This window comes from Diadema setosum, chromosome 6 (assembly GCF_964275005.1).
Source record: "Diadema setosum chromosome 6, eeDiaSeto1, whole genome shotgun sequence".
In the NCBI taxonomy this organism is placed as follows: domain Eukaryota; kingdom Metazoa; phylum Echinodermata; class Echinoidea; order Diadematoida; family Diadematidae; genus Diadema; species Diadema setosum.
The window spans coordinates 7723224-7742662 of NC_092690.1; the positions used below are offsets into that span (position 1 = coordinate 7723224).

The following is a 19439-nucleotide window of genomic DNA, read 5'->3' on the forward strand; positions in this document are numbered from 1 at the left end:
TAACGAAACATCATATCAAAAGAGAGACATAAACCATAACATTTTCATCTGGTATCATAGATAAAATGAGGTTCATAAAAATACAAAATGAAATCTACAGAAGTCTGAACAAAGATAGCAGTCATTTTTTGCCTTCTATTCTTTATCTATAATATACATGTCTATGATATAAACTCACGCAGCTCCAAAGCGAATACATATTTGTGTAGGCCCAAATAATGTACATTAATGTTTCATTCGTTATTTCGTGCATGTCGTTTCCAGCAAAATACAACTGCAATAATTACGGATAACGAAACATAATATTCAAAAAAGATATATAAACCATCACCTTTTCAACTGATATCATAGATACATTGAGGTACATAAAAATACAAAACGAAATTTACAGACAGTGACAGAAGTCTGAACAAAGGCTAGCAGTCATTTTGCGCCTAATGTACTTTAAGAACGGCATTATGACGTGATTAATCTATATTGGGGAATTAAGGACTGTTTAGGAGAGAATAACACAAAGAAAGGGGAAATGCAAATAAAATGTGCAAAACACATTACACATTATACTTACTTTAAGTCTACTTTGTGAAAGAAAATTATTTTGGATTAGACGAGACATTTTTCCTAGAGTAAGATAGGTTAGGCGCCTAAAAAAAAAAAAAAAAATAATAATAATAATAATAATAATAATCCGTGAGTAGTTGGTAAGACAGCTAAATATTGCCTTACACATAAATCATTTATACTTAAAACATTTTATTCTCTTCGCAAGTTGTTACATGTTCTTAAATTTTGCACTCGATACATTCCTCCAGAAAAAGGGACTTGAAATTTCAATCATGAAAACCTTGAAGGGGACGCAATACAGTGCACCCCCGATATAACGAACACGGTTATAATGAAATTCTCGTTACAACGAAATCAGATTACAGGTCTCAAAACTATCATCTATTATCTATATACACTATACTGTTCGGTTTAAAAAAAAAAATCGCTATAACAAAAGAAACCGCCGGTCCCGAGGACTCCGTTATAACGGGAATACACTGAGCGCCCTTAGTAAGAGATAATTCTCTCATAATGAAAGTCAAAGTTTTACTGTCGAGTCGTTTTACAGATAAGATTTGGATATCTGCATTAATTTCGATACTGGGGATCGTCAGAAAGACACTCAGAAAGAAGCATACTAACATTTTATCACTTAAAGGGGAAATCCAGTCCAAATATAAATCAGTCCGTTAAAAAAAGTAACATCTCGACATCTCGAGTTCAACGTTAAAATTTTGACTGAAATCGAATGAAAAATAAGGAATTTATTTCTCCAAAACAGTTCTTGTACAGTAGATATGAATATTCAAAATGAGCATAATGAGTGAGCTAACGATGCCATGCCCTCACAATTTTCCGTTGATCGTGTACAAAAAAAAAAATAATAATGAAAATTCAATGATTTTCTTCATTGAAGCCTTAAACATGATGTTTTTCCTGGTTAAATAACTTCAGAATAGTGATCAGGTAGATATACCAGGATTTGAGCCTCAGGCATGATTGCGTTTGAATGAAAGACTAGAAATTTCAGAATTTTATATACAAACTATATGGCAAGTTGTGAGGGAATGATATACTCACTTTGCCATTTGCATAATCATATTGACTGTTCAGGAACTGTTCCCCCCCCCCCAAGATAGCAAAACTTCAAAATGTCATAACTTTCTTATTTTTCATCCTATTTCGATCAAAATTATACCGTTGAACTCGTAATATTTTACTCTTTCTTATCAGACTATTTTGCATTTGGACTGGGTTCCCCCTTTAAACAACAAAAGCAATATTCTCCGAAAGACCATTCAAGAAAAAAATCCCATCAACCTAGATTATGATTAATTTTGACTTTCAACTTGACGCAACGACGTATGGCCGATACCCCGCTTAAGGTGAACATTCAGCAAAAATACTTTTCGTGTAAGTTTTATAGGCTTTCTTAAAAGGTGACATTATATCATGTTGTAACAAAACACACACTGCGTTGATAAATAAGTCTAACTAAAGGATATAGGAAGAGTTCGATCGCAAAACGGATAGCTTAAAGTAAGTCCATTGTCAGTTAGAGCAAAATAAATCCTTTCGATAGATGCCTCAATCATTGTTGCATAACGAGGAAGATTCTAGAAGTTATGATTAAGAGTATCCAATATCTTCTCTTTTTCAGGTTAAATTGCAAATACTTGAAACTGACAGGAACGGAGTTAAGTCTTTTTGCGATCAAACTCTGTATAATATTGAAGAGCAATTATAGCTCTGAGAAGGGAGGCTGAGGGCGATGGGTTGTCTAGTCTATAGTCGAATTCTTCAGTAGTGTGCATGGCCGGAAGAACCGCCCCCCCCCCCCTCCGACACACACACACTTTTTTTTTAACCCGGAAGTATGTAAGTGCACTAAAAAGAAATAGCTAGAGATCTTGAAAATGATCGCGGTAAGGTTATGTTTTTGCGCTGAAGATCCTTCTTTTTTTTTGATTTGATTTGATTTATTTCTGCTTAATTCCGTTACATCAGATATGATCATGTACATGTCATTTATGACAAACAGTATATCGACACATAGTTTTTAGTACAATTATACAAGACAAATACAAACAGCTTATGGAACTTAAACAGAAGGGTCTCTAAAATAAGCCGAGGCTTGACGGTATGGAGACTATATGCTTACCTACTCGTGATAGAATAGGGAATAGAGAAAGAGAGAAATAGGGAAGGGTAGGGGGAAGAGGGAAAGTTACAGAGTGTATGTGTACCACTCCAACTACTTTACAATGATAGTAATGATGATAAATACAATATGATAATGATATTAAAGTTTACACGTTCAGTTGCCTTTGCCGGAGAAATGACCGAATATGCACTATTAAAATAATAATGTGTGATTACAAAGTATCCTATATTATATTGTTATCTGATATGGAATGAAATATATCGTGCTTATTTTATGTACGCAGTAATGGTAAGGCACATCGTACACATACATATACATGCTCATATAATATACATGATGTACCTATCCTATACATACATAATTATATATTTATATTCATAATATGGATAGATAAATAAATCGATATATGTATGCACACATACATGCATCATGTACCACGTACATATTCATATACATTTGATTATAATACAATAAAGGAATCAGAATGTTATCCTGGGGAATACTGCTTAAGGAGGTGAAGTTTTACAGCCTTCTTAAATGAATACATAGTGGTCATGTTTTTAATTTCGATGGGAAGGGAATTCCAAGTGTCAGGGCCGGAGTGTCTGATAGAGTGATGCGCGAGTGCGGTTTTGGGGTTAAATAAATGTACATTTGTGGATTGTCTGGTTGGATAAGAGTGAATCTCTGAATTTGACCGAAATATTCTGTTAAATATTGGAGGCAAGAGGTTTGACTTGAGACAAAACATAAATACAGCTTTTTGGAGAAAATTTATGTCATTTATCTTAAGGTTGCTTGTCAGCTGAAAAGAAAAGGAAGTGGAAGGGAGAGATCAGCTGAAGGCTTTTTTTTTTACTTGTTAGCTCATGAAACCCGAAAGTGCCCCCCTCCCCCCCCCCCCCCCACTTCTGAAGACGCTCGGCTGACCCTGGTGTGAGTCCACCACTTTGGGTGAAAAGGTGGCCGCATGTAGACCTGTTTGCTGGGAGGTTATCTAGACTGGGAATCCCAAATGGACAGAAGTAACGTAACTGACTCGGAAATCTTCCGGATTTCGTCAAACTGGTGCACGTATTCCGCCCTTTATGCCTGTGTGTTGGCGTCCATCCCATGGACGAGGGTCTCAAGGACGCCCTCTACGTCGCCCACACTGAAGACGCCCCGATCCATTTCCCTACTGTGCCTCACCGACCATGCGGTCAATCTCCTCCCTGGAGAGCCGGCCACAGCTGTTGACACACCTGACATTGTTGGTGCGACCAGTGTCCTTGTCTTTTGCAGTCACGTTCAAGATGCCATTGGCGTCGATGTCAAAGGTCACATCGATCTGTGGTACCCCTCTCGGAGCAGGACGAATATCGGTTAACTCGAAACCTCCAAGTAAGTTGTTGTCCTTTGTCATTGACCGCTCTCCCTCGAAAATCTGAATGAGTACATCTGACTGGTTGTCTGCATACGTTGAGAAAATATGAGTTTTTGTCGTTGGAATAGTCGTATTTCTCTTGATGAAGGATGTCATTACACCACCAGTTGTTTCTATACCAAGAGAAAGGGGAGCTACGTCAAGGAGTAAGAGATCCTGGATATCATCGCTCTGATCACCAGACAAGATAGCTGCCTGGATTGCTGCACCATAGGCCACAGCTTCATCAGGATTGATGGACTTGTTCAGTTCTTCGCCTCTGAAGTAATCCCTCAGAAGCTTCTGTACTTTTGGGATGCGGGTTGACCCTCCAATCATGACGATGGATCCAATCCATCCTTTTTCGAGGTTAGAATCCTTCAGTGCTTTCTCTACGGGCTTAAGGCAAGACTTGAAGAGATCGGAGCATAACTCTTCGAAGCGAGCTCTGGTGATGGTGGCGTTAAAGTCGATTCCTTCGAAGAGAGATTCCACTTCTATGTTGGTCTCTGTGATGCTCGACAGATCTTTCTTCGCTTGCTCAGCTGCCGTCCGAAGACGACTAAGTGACTGTGGGCTGGAGCTAAGGTCTTTGCTATGTTCGCGTTTGAATCCCTTAACCAGATGGTCGACGAGCCGGTTATCAAAGTCCTCGCCACCTAAATTGGTATCCCCTGATGTCGATTTAACCTCAAAAATTCCTTCGTCAAAGGTGACAATAGAGACATCAAATGTCCCTCCTCCGAGGTCGAAGATCAGTACATGTCGCTCCCCATCCACATTCTGATTATGCCAGTACGCCAGGGCCGCCGCTGTTGGCTCGTTGATTAGACGCATGACGTTCAGACCTGCGATCGCCCCAGCATCCATTGTCGCCTGGCGTTGAGCGTCGTTGAAATAGGCCGGCACGCTGATGACGGCATCGGTAACTTTCTGACCAAGGTACGCCTCGGCTGTTTCTTTCATCTTGGTCAGGATCACTGCGCTGATCTCTTCCGGGGCAAAGGTCTTTGTTTCTCCCAAGTACTCTGCTTGAAACATGGCTTTACCCTCACGGTCAACCACAGTGAAAGGCCAGAGCTCCTTGTTATTAGCCACAACGCCATCGGCAAACAGACGTCCGATTAATCGCTTAGCATCAAAGATTGTGTTCCTCGGATTCCTGTAAACAAGATTCAAAAGGGAAAGAAACGAAAGCTCATATACCATTGAAGTCATGGGCAATTTGTTGGTTTATTGGTGTTTGGGGGGATTGGTTTGTTTGTTCTTGGGTGTGTTTTGTTTTTGTTTTTGTTTTTGTTTTTGTTTTTGTTTTGTTGTTGTTTTTTGTTGGAGGGTCTATATTATCTTGTCTTCATTAAATTTATCGACACACCTAAACTTTATTGCTCATTGACGGAGGAGAAAGGACAGTTTAAACTGGTTGCAATCATTGATTTTAATCGGCACATTATCAGAGGGCAATTTATAGCCTCAATAAGATTGAAAGAAAAATCATTGAAAATCTGAATTTTAACATGGAAATTTTATGTGTTGCCAATATTAGTGTCAGTTTTAAACAAAGAGAGGTTTGATATGAACACGTAACAATTATGACTTGACAAAACACAGCTCGAATGAAAGCGAAATTCGTTACTACCTACACACCAATAATGGAAAATGAAGAGTATAGTAAATACAGGTTCAGGACTAGGAATAAACCCCCTGGATTATAGCTTTTCCTATATTTATGCCATTGTGAGAACACTGGGAAAGAATGTGTTACCTCAACAAACAAACAAAAACCGGTTGAATGGCAGAAATACCATATTGTTACGGTTAAGGTTGTTTATTCCAACTACAAAATAGATAATCTTTCATGCAATACTTATTTTGTAATATTGCACTCTTGCCTTGCGAGATACGCCGTGTGACGGTTACAATATCATTTTATAGTTGTTTCATCATACATGCTTCGGTGACTTTATCGCGTTGTTTTGGTATTCATCCATCCAAAGGCAAACCTTTTGTTTATCTAGCTCACCTGATTAGAAATTTTGCTCACATAAGACCACACAAAGTTCTGCTCGACATTTCTGTTGCTTGGAGGGATACCATATTGTAATGGTTAAGGTTGTTTATTCCAACTACAAAATAGATAACCTTTCATGCAATACTTATTCTGAAATATTGCACTCTTGTCTTGCGAGATACGCCGTGTGACCGTGACAATGTCATTGTTACTAAAGCTGTTTCATCATATACGTGCTTCAGTGACTTTATCGCGTTGTTTTGGTATTCATCCATCCAAAGGCAAACCTTTTTGTTCATCCAGCTAATTTCAAGTTTGTCATCGATCAATTGATACGTTTTTGAAGGGCGGGAGAATTTTGATTTTGACCAAATGATATGAATTGACCAATACACGTTGAATCTTTCTCCAATATTGATTTTGATTTAAAAAAGAACTTAAAGGAGTTTTTATTATGTTCACTGAAAATTTTCATATCCAATCAGTCACATTGCAGTGCTCACAATAATATAGAGTTTTATCTGTAGATCTAATTGGGGGTTTTCTTTTGTTATTCAATCAAAAATAATGCAATTTCATAGTAAAAAGTTATATCCGTTTACACGGGTCCACATTAGGGGAAAGAACGATCTGGAATATAGACGATCCAGTTATCAAAAAGTCACACAGTCGGTTTTGGTTGATATATACTTTAGCACGGGGAAGGAAGCTCTGTGTGGCCAGATACACTCGTACTGAAATGCCACGATCATCAGTTACCATCTTTGAAAATCTTCCTGTTTATCATGATTTCATAATGTGTTCATTGTTCTCCTATATGTTCTCCTCATCCCTCCTGGAAAGGACACAGTGTCCCACAGTGTGAGAAACACAGTGTGTACACAATGTGAACACAATATGAACACATTGTGAACACAATTCTGAACACATTGTGAACACAGTGTGAACAATTTGTGAACACATTGTGAAATCTCTTCACACTGTTCAATTCAAGCATTTGAACAGTGTGAACACATTGGAAATCATTGATTCACAGTGTGACACAGAACATTACCATGTGAACACTCTGCGAAAACCAAACCACTGTGTGAAATCATCTCCACACTGTTAAATTCGAGCGTGTTTGCATAGTCGACAAGGTGACCACATTGTGAACACACTGTGAGGCACTGTGTGTTTGTTTGTTTGTCTTTTTCCGGTAGGGGTGGTTTCAGGATGCAGCACATGATGAGCGTATGCATTAAGTACGAGCCAATAAGTGATGCAAAGCAGAGCATTTTTTGGAGTCCTCCGTAGATTATAAAGCATCACGGAAAAGCATTAACGTGAAAAACGAGAAAAGCTGTTTTGACTCTGCAAGTTATCATGCTCTGGACCAAAGGCGGGCGGAGTAGCTGGTGTGTATATTAAGTCGGCATGTCCTTTTTTTTTTTTCTTCTTCTTCTTCTTCTTTTTTTTTTTGAGAGAGAGAGAGAGAGACACGACTGCAAGAATTCGAATATGTAAACAGCTGACTCGATTGGTCAGCTGGAGGAGAAGACGAATACATAATTCAAAAAAAAATCTGTAAATCAACTCGTTTAGGACAGAATATAGACGGACTGCAGTTGTTGAAGCAGATCAGGTGTATTAGAATGGAGGATGAAAAGAGACCTTTTTTTATTTTGGTTTTGAAAGTCTGTGCTCCTTCACATTTTAAACAAGTTGATTTAAGAAGTCTTGTCTATGGATAATCGAGACGAATCGCATAGTGTTATCTCGTATTATACGTTTCTTCATCTTCTTTCTCTCATAGACTATGTTTCTTTTTTTTTTCAAAGAACCTTGCTCATTGGTGAGCAAGACCTCTTGATTTGCTCTTGTTGAATTCGAACTATTCGTTCTTTCCCTCCAGTGTAGTTCCATCATTAAAAAGGACAAGTTCGCCTCCATATACATTTTTTTTAATTCAAACCATTGAAACAGATTATTTCACCAGATATCTACTTTAGTCCTGTGTTGCAAAGAAAATATCAAAATACAGAACACATCAAATCTCTTGCACATTCCTAATAAAAAGAGCTGTTTGTCTCCTACTACACAGAAAATCATCCAAAAGTGATAAAAAACCTTAAATTTGTTTGTTTGTTTGTTTGCTTTTATTTCTGCATTCAATCAGATGCAATTTGAATACAAACTTCAAAAAGTACAAAGAACAAAGAATAACAGGTGCAGTGAAATAAATCGATAACAGTAAATAGAAACACATAGGTGATTGCATTGAGCAATGTAGATACACAGAAACATAAAATAAGATATATAGTATTTTTTTCAGTAAACAACAGAGATCAATGAATGCAGGAGAGCACCATCATAAGCGATTAAGCTTGAAATGGATGGAGGCCTCATAAACTGACTATCCAACGACATAACTCTCTTGGAGGAAGGTGATCAGGTGAGTGCAGTGCAGTTGCAGGTGAGAGTGCAAGATGCAGTTGAAGGAAGAAGATAGAGATTGACAATAAGATGACTATCATTTACTATACATATTTGTTAGCTTAATTGGTTTGGAGAATATAATTGTATCAAATATCGTTTTAGTGAGGCTTTCAAAGAATAAATACTTGAACAGGACAATTTATAGCCTCAATAAGATTGAAAGAAAAATCATTGAAAATCTGAATTTTAACAACGAAATTTGATGTGTTGCCAATATTAGTGTCAGTTTTAAACAAAGAGAGGTTTGATATGAACATGTAACAATTATGACTTGACAAAGCACAGCTCGAATGAAAGCGAAATTCGTTACTACCTACACACCAATAATGAAAAATGAAGAATATAGTAAATACAGGTTCAGGACTAGGAATAAACCCCTTGGATTATAGCTTTTCCTATATTTATGCCATTGTGAGAACACTGAGAAAGAATGTGTTACCTCAACAAACAAACAAAAACCGGTTGAATGGCGGAAATACCATATTGTCACGGTTACGGTTTATTCCAACTACAAACAGATCATCTTTCATGCAATACTTACTTTGTAATATTGCACTCTTGCCTTGCGAGATACGCCGTGTGACCGTGACAATATCATTAATAGTTGTTTCATCATGCATGCTTCGGTGACTTTATCGCGTTGTTTTGGTATCATCCATCCAAAGGCAAACCTTTTGTTTATCTAGCTCACCTGATTAGAAATTTTGCTCACATAAGACCACACAAAGTTCTGCTCGACATTTCTGTTGCTTGGAGGGATACCATATTGTAATGGTTAATGTTGTTTATTCCAACTAAAAAATAGATAACCTTTCATGCAATACTTATTCTGAAATATTGCACTCTTGTCTTGCGAGATACGCCGTGTGACCGTGACAATGTCATTGTTACTAAAGCTGTTTCATCATATACGTGCTTCAGTGACTTTATCGCGTTGTTTTGGTATTCATCCATCCAAAGGCAAACCTTTTTGTTCATCCAGCTCGCCTGGTTAGAAATTTTGCCCACTTAGGACCACACAAAGTTCCGCTCGACATTTCTTTTACTTGGAGGGATACCCTAGTGTCATGGTTAAGGTTGTTTGTTCCAACTACGCAATATATAACCTTTCATGCAATACTTATTCTGTAATATTCCACTCTTTTCTTGCGAGATACGCCGTGTGATCGTGGCAATAATAATTGCTATTAAAGTTGTTCATCATATACACTTCCTTCAGTGACTTTATCGCGTTGTTTTGGTATTCATCCATCCAAAGGCAAACCGTTTTGTTCATCCAGCTGGCCTGGTTAGAAATTTTACCCACTAATTTTTATGATCATGACACACAAAGTTCCGGGGCCCGTTTCATAAAACTTGTCATCAGTGACAAGTTGTCATAGATGTGACAAGTTGTCATAGATGTGACAAGCTACTGAAATCCTTGATTCTGATTGGCTGAAAGCAAATTTGTCATAGAAATGTGGCAGTTGTCATTGATGACAAGTTTTATGAAACGGGCCCCAGATCGACATATCTGTTGCTTGGAGGGATGTATATCTCATAATAGCAATCTGCATAATTTTTATTGTCAGGATTTCACTTGGTAGAGTAACATTCCCCTTCATCTTGAACCCTTTATTGTTCACATAATGTTGTTCACTATGTTGTAAACTTTTCAAGGGCCTCCTAATGTATGTATGTATGTATCAGAATTTGGCAACACATTTCAGAACATATAGTTTCAAGTTTGTCATCGGTCAATTGATACGTTTTTGAAGGGCGGGAGAATTTTGATTTTGACCAAATGATATGAATGACCAATACACGTTGAATCTTTCCCCAATATTGATTTTGATTAAAAAAAGAACTTAAAAGAGTTCTTATTATGTTCACTGAAAAATTTCATATCCAATCAGTCACATTGCAGTGCTCACAATAATATTGAGTTTTATCTGTAGATCTAATTGGGGGTTTTCTTTTGTTATTCAATCAAAAATAATGCAATTTCATAGTAAAAAGTTATGTCCGTTTACACGGGTCCACATTAGGGGAAAGAACGATCTGGAATATAGACGATCCAGTTATCAAAAAGTCACACAGTCGGTTTTGGTTGATATATACTTTAGCAGGGGGAAGGAAGCTCTGTGTGGCCAGATACACTTTTACTGAAATGCCACGATCATCAGTTACCATCTTTGAAAATCTTCCTGTTTATCATGATTTCATAATGTGTTCATTGTTCTCCTATAATGTTCTCCTCATCCCTGCTGGAAAGGACACAGTGTCCCACAGTTTGAGAAACACAGTGTGTACACAATGTGAACACAATATGAACACATTGTGAACACAATTCTGAACACATTGTGAACACAGTGTGAACACTTTGTGAACACATTGTGAAATCTCTTCACACTGTTCAATTCAAGCATTTTAACAGTGTGAACACATTGGAAATCATTGATTCACAGTGTGACACAGAACATTACCATGTGAACACTCTGCGAAAACCAAACCACTGTGTGAAATCATCTCCACACTGTTAAATTCGAGCGTGTTTACATAGTCGACAAGGTGACCACATTGTGAACACACTGTGAGGCACTGTGTGTGTGTTTGTTTGTTTTTTTCCGGTAGGGGTGGTTTCAGGATGCAGCACATGATGAGCGTGTGCATTAAGTACGAGCCAATAAGTGATGCAAAGCCGAACATTTTTTGGAGTCCTCCGTAGATTATAAAGCATCACGGAAAAGCATTAACGTGAAAAACGAGAAAAGCTTTTTTGACTTTGCAAGTTATCATGCTCTGGACCAAAGGCGGGCGGAGTAGCTGGTGTGTATATTAAGTCGGCATGTCCCTTTTTTTTTTTTCTTCTTCTTCTTCTTTTTTTTTTTTTTTTTTTTGAGAAAGAGACACGACTGCAAGATTTCGAATATGTAAGACAACTGACTCGATTGGTCAGCTGGAGGAGAAGACGAATACATAATTAAAAAAAAAAAAAATCTGTAAATCGACTCGTTTAGGACAGAATATAGACGGACTGCAGTTGTTGAAGCAGATCAGGTGTATTAGAATGGATGATGAAAAGAGACCTTTTTTTATTTTGGTTTCGAAAGTCTGTGCTCCTTCACATTTTAAACAAGTTGATTTAAGAAGTCTTGTCTATGGATAATCGAGACGACTCGCATAGTGTTATCTCGTATTATACGTTTCTTCATCTTCTTTCTCTCATTAGACTATGTTTCTTCTCTTTTTTTCAAAGAACCTTGCTCATGGTGAGCAAGACCTCTTGATTTGCTCTTGTTGAATTCTAACTACTCGTTCTTTCCCTCCAGTGTAGTTCCATCATTAAAAAGGACAAGTTCGCCTTCATATACATTTTTTTAATTCAAACCATAGAAACTGTTTATTTCACCAGATATCTACTTTAGTCCTGTGTTGCAAAGAAAATATCAAAATACAGAACACATCAAATCTCTTACACATTCCTAATAAAAAGAGCTGTTGGTCTCCTGCTACACAGAAAATCATCCAAAAGTGATAAAAAAACCTTAAATTTGTTTGTTTGTTTGCTTTTATTTCTGCATTCAATCAGATGCAATTTGAATACAAACTTCAAAAAGTACAAAGAACAAAGAATAACAGGTGCAGTGAAATAAATCGATAACAGTATAAAATAGATACGCATAGGTGATTGCATTGAGCAATGTAGATACACAGAAACATAAAATAAGATATATAGTATTTTTTCAGTAAACAACAGAGATCAATGAATGCAGGAGACCACCATCATAAGCGATTAAGCTTGAAATGGATGGAGGCCTCATAAACTGACTATCCAACGACATAACTCTCTTGGAGGAAGGTGATCAGGTGAGTGCAGTGCAGTTGCAGGTGAGAGTGCAAGATGCAGTTGAAGGAAGAAGATAGAGATTGACAATAAGATGACAATCATTTACTATAAATATTTGTTAGCTTAATTGGTTTGGAGAATATAATTGTATCAAATATCGTTTTAGTGAGGCTTTCAAAGAATAAATACTTGAACAGGACTTTATATTATCCGGGAGATTATTCCAAATGTCCGCAACCGAATGTCTTATAGATTTATGTGTCACTAATAATTTGGGATTCAAAAGGTGGAAATTTCTACATATACGAGTAGGGTACGAATGGACAGAAGTATTAAACCTAAACATGTTATTAAACGATGATGGAAGTTGATCATGTATATATTTAAACATAATTACTGCTACTTGAATAATATTCAAATCAAAAACCTTCAATGTTTTAAGCTCATGAAATAAAGAATCAGTATGAGCCAGAAAATGCGATCCTGTACAAATACGTATAACTTTTTTTTTTTTTTTGTAATTTGAATATAGAATCTATTTTGGTAAAGCCGCAAGTACCCTATACAACATTGCAATAACTTATATATAGGATAATTAAGGAATTATATAATAGAAATAAAGTTGAACGAGGAAGAAAGAACTTCAGCTTGGAAATTATCCCTATATTTTTCGAAATACACGTTGTAACATAATGCAAATACTCATTCCAAGTCAAACTTTCATCTATATACACTCCCAGAAATTTTGAATTCGTTTTCTTTTCTAATGGGATATCATCAATGTTAATATGTATCAGCGTATCTTCCTTATGAGAATGAAGTTTGAAATAAATGAAATGAGTCTTTTTTATATTCAAAGAAAGTTTATTAAACTTAAACCAATTTGATACTTTACTAATCTCAATATTTAAAGTATCATTTAAAATCTTAAGATCTGTATGGGAATAAAATATATTGGTATCATCAGCAAATAGAACAAAAGAGAGAAGAGAGGATGCATTAATGATATCATTGACATAAAGAAGGAATAATAATGGGCCCAGAATTGAGCCTTGAGGAACACCACATTTAATTAAAAGGGGGTCAGATTCACAACCATTAAAAGTAAAATATTGTCTTCTATTAGTTAGATAATCTTTAAGCCATAAAAGTGCTTGTCCTCGAATACCATAATGACTAAGTTTGGAGAGTAAAATAGAATGGTCAAGAGTATCGAATGCCTTACTCAAATCACAAAATATACCTACAACATGTTCTTTGTTTGCAAAAGCACTCGTAATTTTATCATAAATTTGTATTAATGCTAAATCAGTTGAATAATTTTTTTTCTGAAACCATATTGATTGGGAATAAGTAAATCATACTTATTAATAAATTTAAGAAGTCTATTATAAACAATTTTTTTCTAAAATTTTGGACATACTAGGCAACAAAGAAATGGGACGATAATTACTCATTTCATGAGAATCATCTTTTTTATGGACAGGATTAACTTTCGCTATTTTCAGCAGATCAGGGAAAATACCTTGTGATAAAGAAAGATTAAATATATGGCTTAACGGTTCTGCGAGTGGATAAATTATTTCTTTCAATAACGTCATACTTATTTTATCAAAACCACAAGATTTAGAACAATTTAAAGATTTAGTGATACTAATGATTTCACTGGGACTCGTTGGATTAAAATAAATAGACTCTTGATTTTGGTCAAAAAGATAATCTGTAAAATGAGCAGAAGTATTGCTAATTTTAGTAGCAAGTTCCGGACCGATGTTAACGAAAAAATAGTTAAATGAGTTAGCATATTATTGGGATCATTTATTTTGATGCCGTTTAATGTGATATCATTCATTGGCGGAGAATCAGGCTTTTTACCTAGGACCTCTTTAATGATTTTCCATGTTGCATTAGTATTCGAAGAAACCTTTTTCATGCTATCAGAAAAATATAATCTACGGGATAAACGAATCAATTTTGTCAATTTGTTTCGATAAACTTTATACATATTCAAATTAAATTCAGTTGGGTTACCAATATGTAACTTATACAAAAAAATTACGAGTGTTTATGGATTTCAAAATACCTTTTGTAATCCATGAATTTCTTGGTTTACTTCGGTTACTTTTTATTCTACATAAAGGAATAATTATCATTAAAACATTTATATGCCAAATTAACATTATTAATACTATAGATATCTGTCCATTCCTCTAAAAATAAATTCTGTTTCAACAATTCCACATTACGTTTTGACTCTTTATAATACCATATTTTATCACGTAATTTGTTGCGACCCAATTTACATTCACAAATTGAGAATATTGGTAAATGATCAGAAACTTCAGAACATAATATACCCCCGTAATTGTATTATTATACACATTCGAAAATATATTATCAATCTGAGTTGATGAGTGCGGATTCATCCTGCTGGGTTTATTGATAATCGACATAAAACCATATGAATACATTAAATGCATAAAATTAAAGGAATTATTGTTATCGGATGTGGGGGAAAAGTTGATGTTGAAATCACCAAAAATAAAAACATGTTTACTTTCATTACCTATCTTATGGAGATATAAATCCAATTCATCACAAAATAATTCACAATTCAGATCAGGGGGGTCGATAAATTAAACCTATAATAACATTTTTAGAAATTGGGTTATAACGTTTCTGCATATCTTAACGTGATCTCAGAACGGATTTTGAACTGTAAATTTTGCGCAATGTAAAACGCAACACCGCCACCCCTTTTTCCTTGACGATCAGCCCTAACTAATTTATAATTGGGTAAATTAAAGATATCTGGGGAGTTTTGATGTAACCAAGTTTCACTTATTCCAATAACAGAAAATTCAAAATTGTTTAAAGAGTGCAAAAGATTCAGGGGCGGATCTAGCTTTTTATAAAGGAGGGGGTTGGGGGCGGTATGCGAGGGAGCGTAGCGACCGAGCCCGAAGGAGCGGAGCGAGCGAGGGGGGGGGGGGTGTGGTGTCCCCCCTCCCACAGTAGGGAGAATTTTTGAAAATCTGTGTGTGAAAATGGCGTTTTCTTGCATCTAAAACATCACTTTTTTTGGTATAGAGGTCATTGCCATAAATAGAAAAAAATAAAATTACAAGTTAAAAAAAAAGATAAGATTAAAAAAAATGGTCCCCGGATTTTTTTTTTTTTTTTTTTGGGGGGGGGGGTTGCAACCCCCCCCCCCCACCCCCCCCCCCTTTAGATCCGCTTCTGAGATTTTCCAAATATTCAACATTTTTATTCAAACTCCTAGAGTTTATATGAAGAAGTGAAATATTATCTGGACTATACGGTATAGTATCATTGAATTCAAGGGGTGTGTAATATTTACTGTCACGCATAGGCATAACGTCAGCAAGAATATCGGGAGTATTCACCTGTGACGCCATTTTGTAATACAGAAATATAAATTACCGGAGATTTGAGAGACAACAACTGCATAGGTGCTAATGTGCATTTTGCAAGTACATACTACTGTGCAGGTGTGTGTACAAAGTGCAAATGTGTGTGGGGTTTCAATATACAATACAAAATTTGATACAATTAGACCCATCTTGGTCACATTTACAATAATTACTCAATTACAACAGATCACCAGGGGATAGCCGGACCACTCAGTATAAAGGTGTTGTGTTTTAAAACACGTACAAATAGAGAACTAAAGGACCGTGACACTTGCCCAGTTGAAGTTCAGGGAGACTTTCCAGTATACGGGGGGGGGGGGGGAGGGGGGTAAAGGGGAGTGAATGTACATTTCTTGCAATATCTGTATTAGCTATTGAATGTGAGACTTTTAACCATGCTCCACTAACACACGTATCAGAGAAAAAAAAAATACAGTACAAATACTAAATGGAAATCAGGGCAACCCGTTCAACATGCGTCAAACGCAGACCTGTTATTTGCAGTGGCTTGATTACCATTGGAGATCAGTCGGCCGTGGCGCGAAAAAGCAGCCACGCCTCGTGTCGACACACAGCATGTGAACGATTATACATTCATGGAAACTGCTTAACTGTACACGTATAATAAGGACGTCTTGTCAATGGGATTTGAGTTTCAACAGGTGATTTGTAGAACAAAGGGATTTTGTCGGACAGTTCACAGTAGAAGGACAAATATCTGCCAAAGCAGTGTGGGATGTGCTGTACTAAAAAAATAATAATAATAATAATAAAAAACATCGGAGTTCAATACCAAAAAGTGTGGAAGGTTTTAAAAGAACCATTTACCAGTTATGTATTAAAACAGATTACTGACTTTCTTTAAAAATTTAAAGTTATGGCTTCAAAAATATTTTGAAACTACGAATGAAATATGTGGGTAGAAATGTCTGGCTTCAATCAATAAATGAAAACATAAGGTACTAACTGTCACCATACTGTGGAGGATGAGCAGGTGGAGGATGAGCATAACCTTGCAAAATTGAACCGTGTATCCCTAAAATGATGACCGAAAAAGGCTTTCTTTTTCCCGTTAAACTTTTTACAATAACCGCCATCAAAATATATATATGTATAAATGTATATGATAGGAAATAAAAATGGCTGTAACAAGCCATGGTTCTATCATTCAATACACTCAGCGTTGGGAGTCACAGTGGATCAACGAGGAGGTCGGATAGCAGAGGCGTGGAGGGGAAACCTCTCCCTGACATTTAACAACCAAAATTTTTTTTTTTTTTGTCAAAAACCACATATCCAGAAGAGTAAAGGTTAGTGTATAAAAACAACAGAGAAATCATATTTCTGATAAGATGTATGGCACCATTATCAAATAGAGTTCTTGATTCAGAGTCTGTGTGCTTTCTGTGTGCTGTCACCTTAATATACATGTGGATTGAGTGAATGCAGCAATATTAGTAGAACACATCAATGAGAGTTTGAGGAAAATCGGACAATCCGTTCAAAAGTTATGAATTTTTGAAGTATTTTTGAAGTAAGCTGGATGAGAAGACTGCTATAGCTTGTGATGTCACATGTGTACAATGATATAAACAAAGAATAACGAGAATTCAACATATTTTCACTTTTCTCGCATAAAAAAGAACACTTGACTTCTTTCTTTCGTAAGGCAGGGGGAATAATATTAACCTTACCATAATGTCAGTAACAAGTCGAAGAAATGTGCACTTTATCAAAAAAGTTAAGTTTTGTGAAATTCTCTTTTTATTTTCTTTATAGCGTTGTACGCATATGACATCATACACTGTAGTAGTCTTCTCATCCAGCAGCGACTGTGTAGATACTTTAAAAATTCATAACTTTTGAACCGATTATCCGATTTTCTCCAAACTTTCACTAATGTGTTTTACTAATATTGTTGCATTCACACAATCCACATGTATATGAAGGTGGACTTGTCCTTTTTGAGTAGGCCTACTGATATTTTGAGCGATCTCCACCATGAATAATCATCGTCCTATAGCACGTCTTTACTTGCACCCGCCACAGGATGCGTATTCTCTAACGTGTCATTGTGAAAGCAAAGATCCCACACATCACTAGAACCTTTGATGAAAGGCATGCAGCAGGCTAACCGATCGAACCACCACTAATACGCACATAATAATAATAATCTTGGGTCCCATAATCTTGTGGGTTAATTAAGAGAGAAGCAGATATAGGGCCTACATAAGAGCAGTTTTAGGAAAAGTGGACGTTCTGTTCAAAATTTGAATTCTAAAGTTTTCGTTATTGGTATTTTAGGGTTTCTCCTGCTTTCAATTGACATTTTGCCTTTTTCCAAACTGCCCTGATTGACTGTGTTCAGCAAAGTTATCAGAAAGATCTGTGTCAATGAGTCTGAGCAGGTCTAGTAGCTTACATGGCGGCCTGGTCCTTGGCGGCGTCTCCAACCAGCTTTCCCGTCTCGGTGAAGGCGACGTAGCTCGGTGTGGTTCGGTTTCTCTGGTCGTTCGGAATGATCTCGACTTTGCCATTCCGGAAGACACCTACGCAAGAGGAGGTTGTTCCCAGGTCGATTCCAATAGCTGGAGCTTTTCCCTGTGCCATTTTGTCATATGATGTTGCGAGACGGGCGTAAAATGCCAAGACTGTGCTGACAGATGTGAAATTAAAGATATTCTACTAATCTCTCAGAGCTGAGACAGCCAAATCGCCAAACTAGTGACAAACTCGCCTGACTGTTGAGAGCTGTCTGACTTTCTCGACGCTCACCCTTCCGGAGTAGTCTGCGCTTGTGGTCGCTGGCAGTAAATTAAGTGATAAGAATAATGTAGCCCCGACAGCCCTCGCTGGAGGACGGTGTGCGCATGCGCATTTGAATGATAACGATAACCCCGCCCATTGGAGCATTTGGAACCTCCATGACCTCGGTACTTTATCTTTTCAGATGGGAGAGCCTGCACTGTTGATGTTTGCTTTGCAGTGTTTGTTTGATTGTTAATTCGTTCAATTTTGGGTTGTTTTTCTTACTCTTCAATTGAAATAAATGACCTTGGAACTGTTTGATTGTTTATTCGTTCAATTTTGGGTTGTTTTTCTTACTCTCCAATTGAAATAAATGACCTTGGAACTACGCTTGGAAAATATTACGAGCTATAGCTGATGGCCGATTGTTTTTTGTTCTTTTTTTTTTTTATAAAGACCGCATGAAATGGATTACAAAGGTTTTCCGGATTTTTTTTTTTTTTTTAGGTGCATATTTTTAAAATTAGGTGGCGGAGAATAGACAATGCATCATAGATAATATTTGGAGGCGGAGAAAACGTTGTAAATGAAGAAATATCGGAGAGTATGTTGCTGATTCGCAGCTACCTGCAGAGGGGAGTGGTCGAACGTGTGTGTGTGTTGGGGGGGGGGAGGGGGAGGGGGAGCTGCGACTCAACGAAGTCAAGGATCGAGCTCGTCCCTAAGTTAGTAGGCCTACAGCCTAACTGCTCTCCGACCATGGCATCCCTGTTATAAGATAACCTATAATTCAAAAGTTAACCGCTGTCTGAAACGTAAAG

At 36.8% G+C, this 19439-nt stretch overlaps 1 protein-coding gene across 1 annotated transcript; it reads right to left on the reverse strand.

Annotated features, from left to right (window-relative positions):
* Positions 1-3887: 3887 nt before the first annotated feature.
* Positions 3888-18480, reverse strand: LOC140229931 (heat shock 70 kDa protein 1-like). The gene is made up of 2 exons (XM_072310131.1): positions 18293-18480; positions 3888-5277 (listed from the first exon to the last, which is right to left on the reverse strand). The coding sequence occupies exons 1-2, from the start codon at positions 18478-18480 to the stop codon at positions 3888-3890; spliced, it is 1578 nt and encodes a 525-aa protein (XP_072166232.1).
* Between the last annotated feature and the right edge of the window lie 959 nt (positions 18481-19439).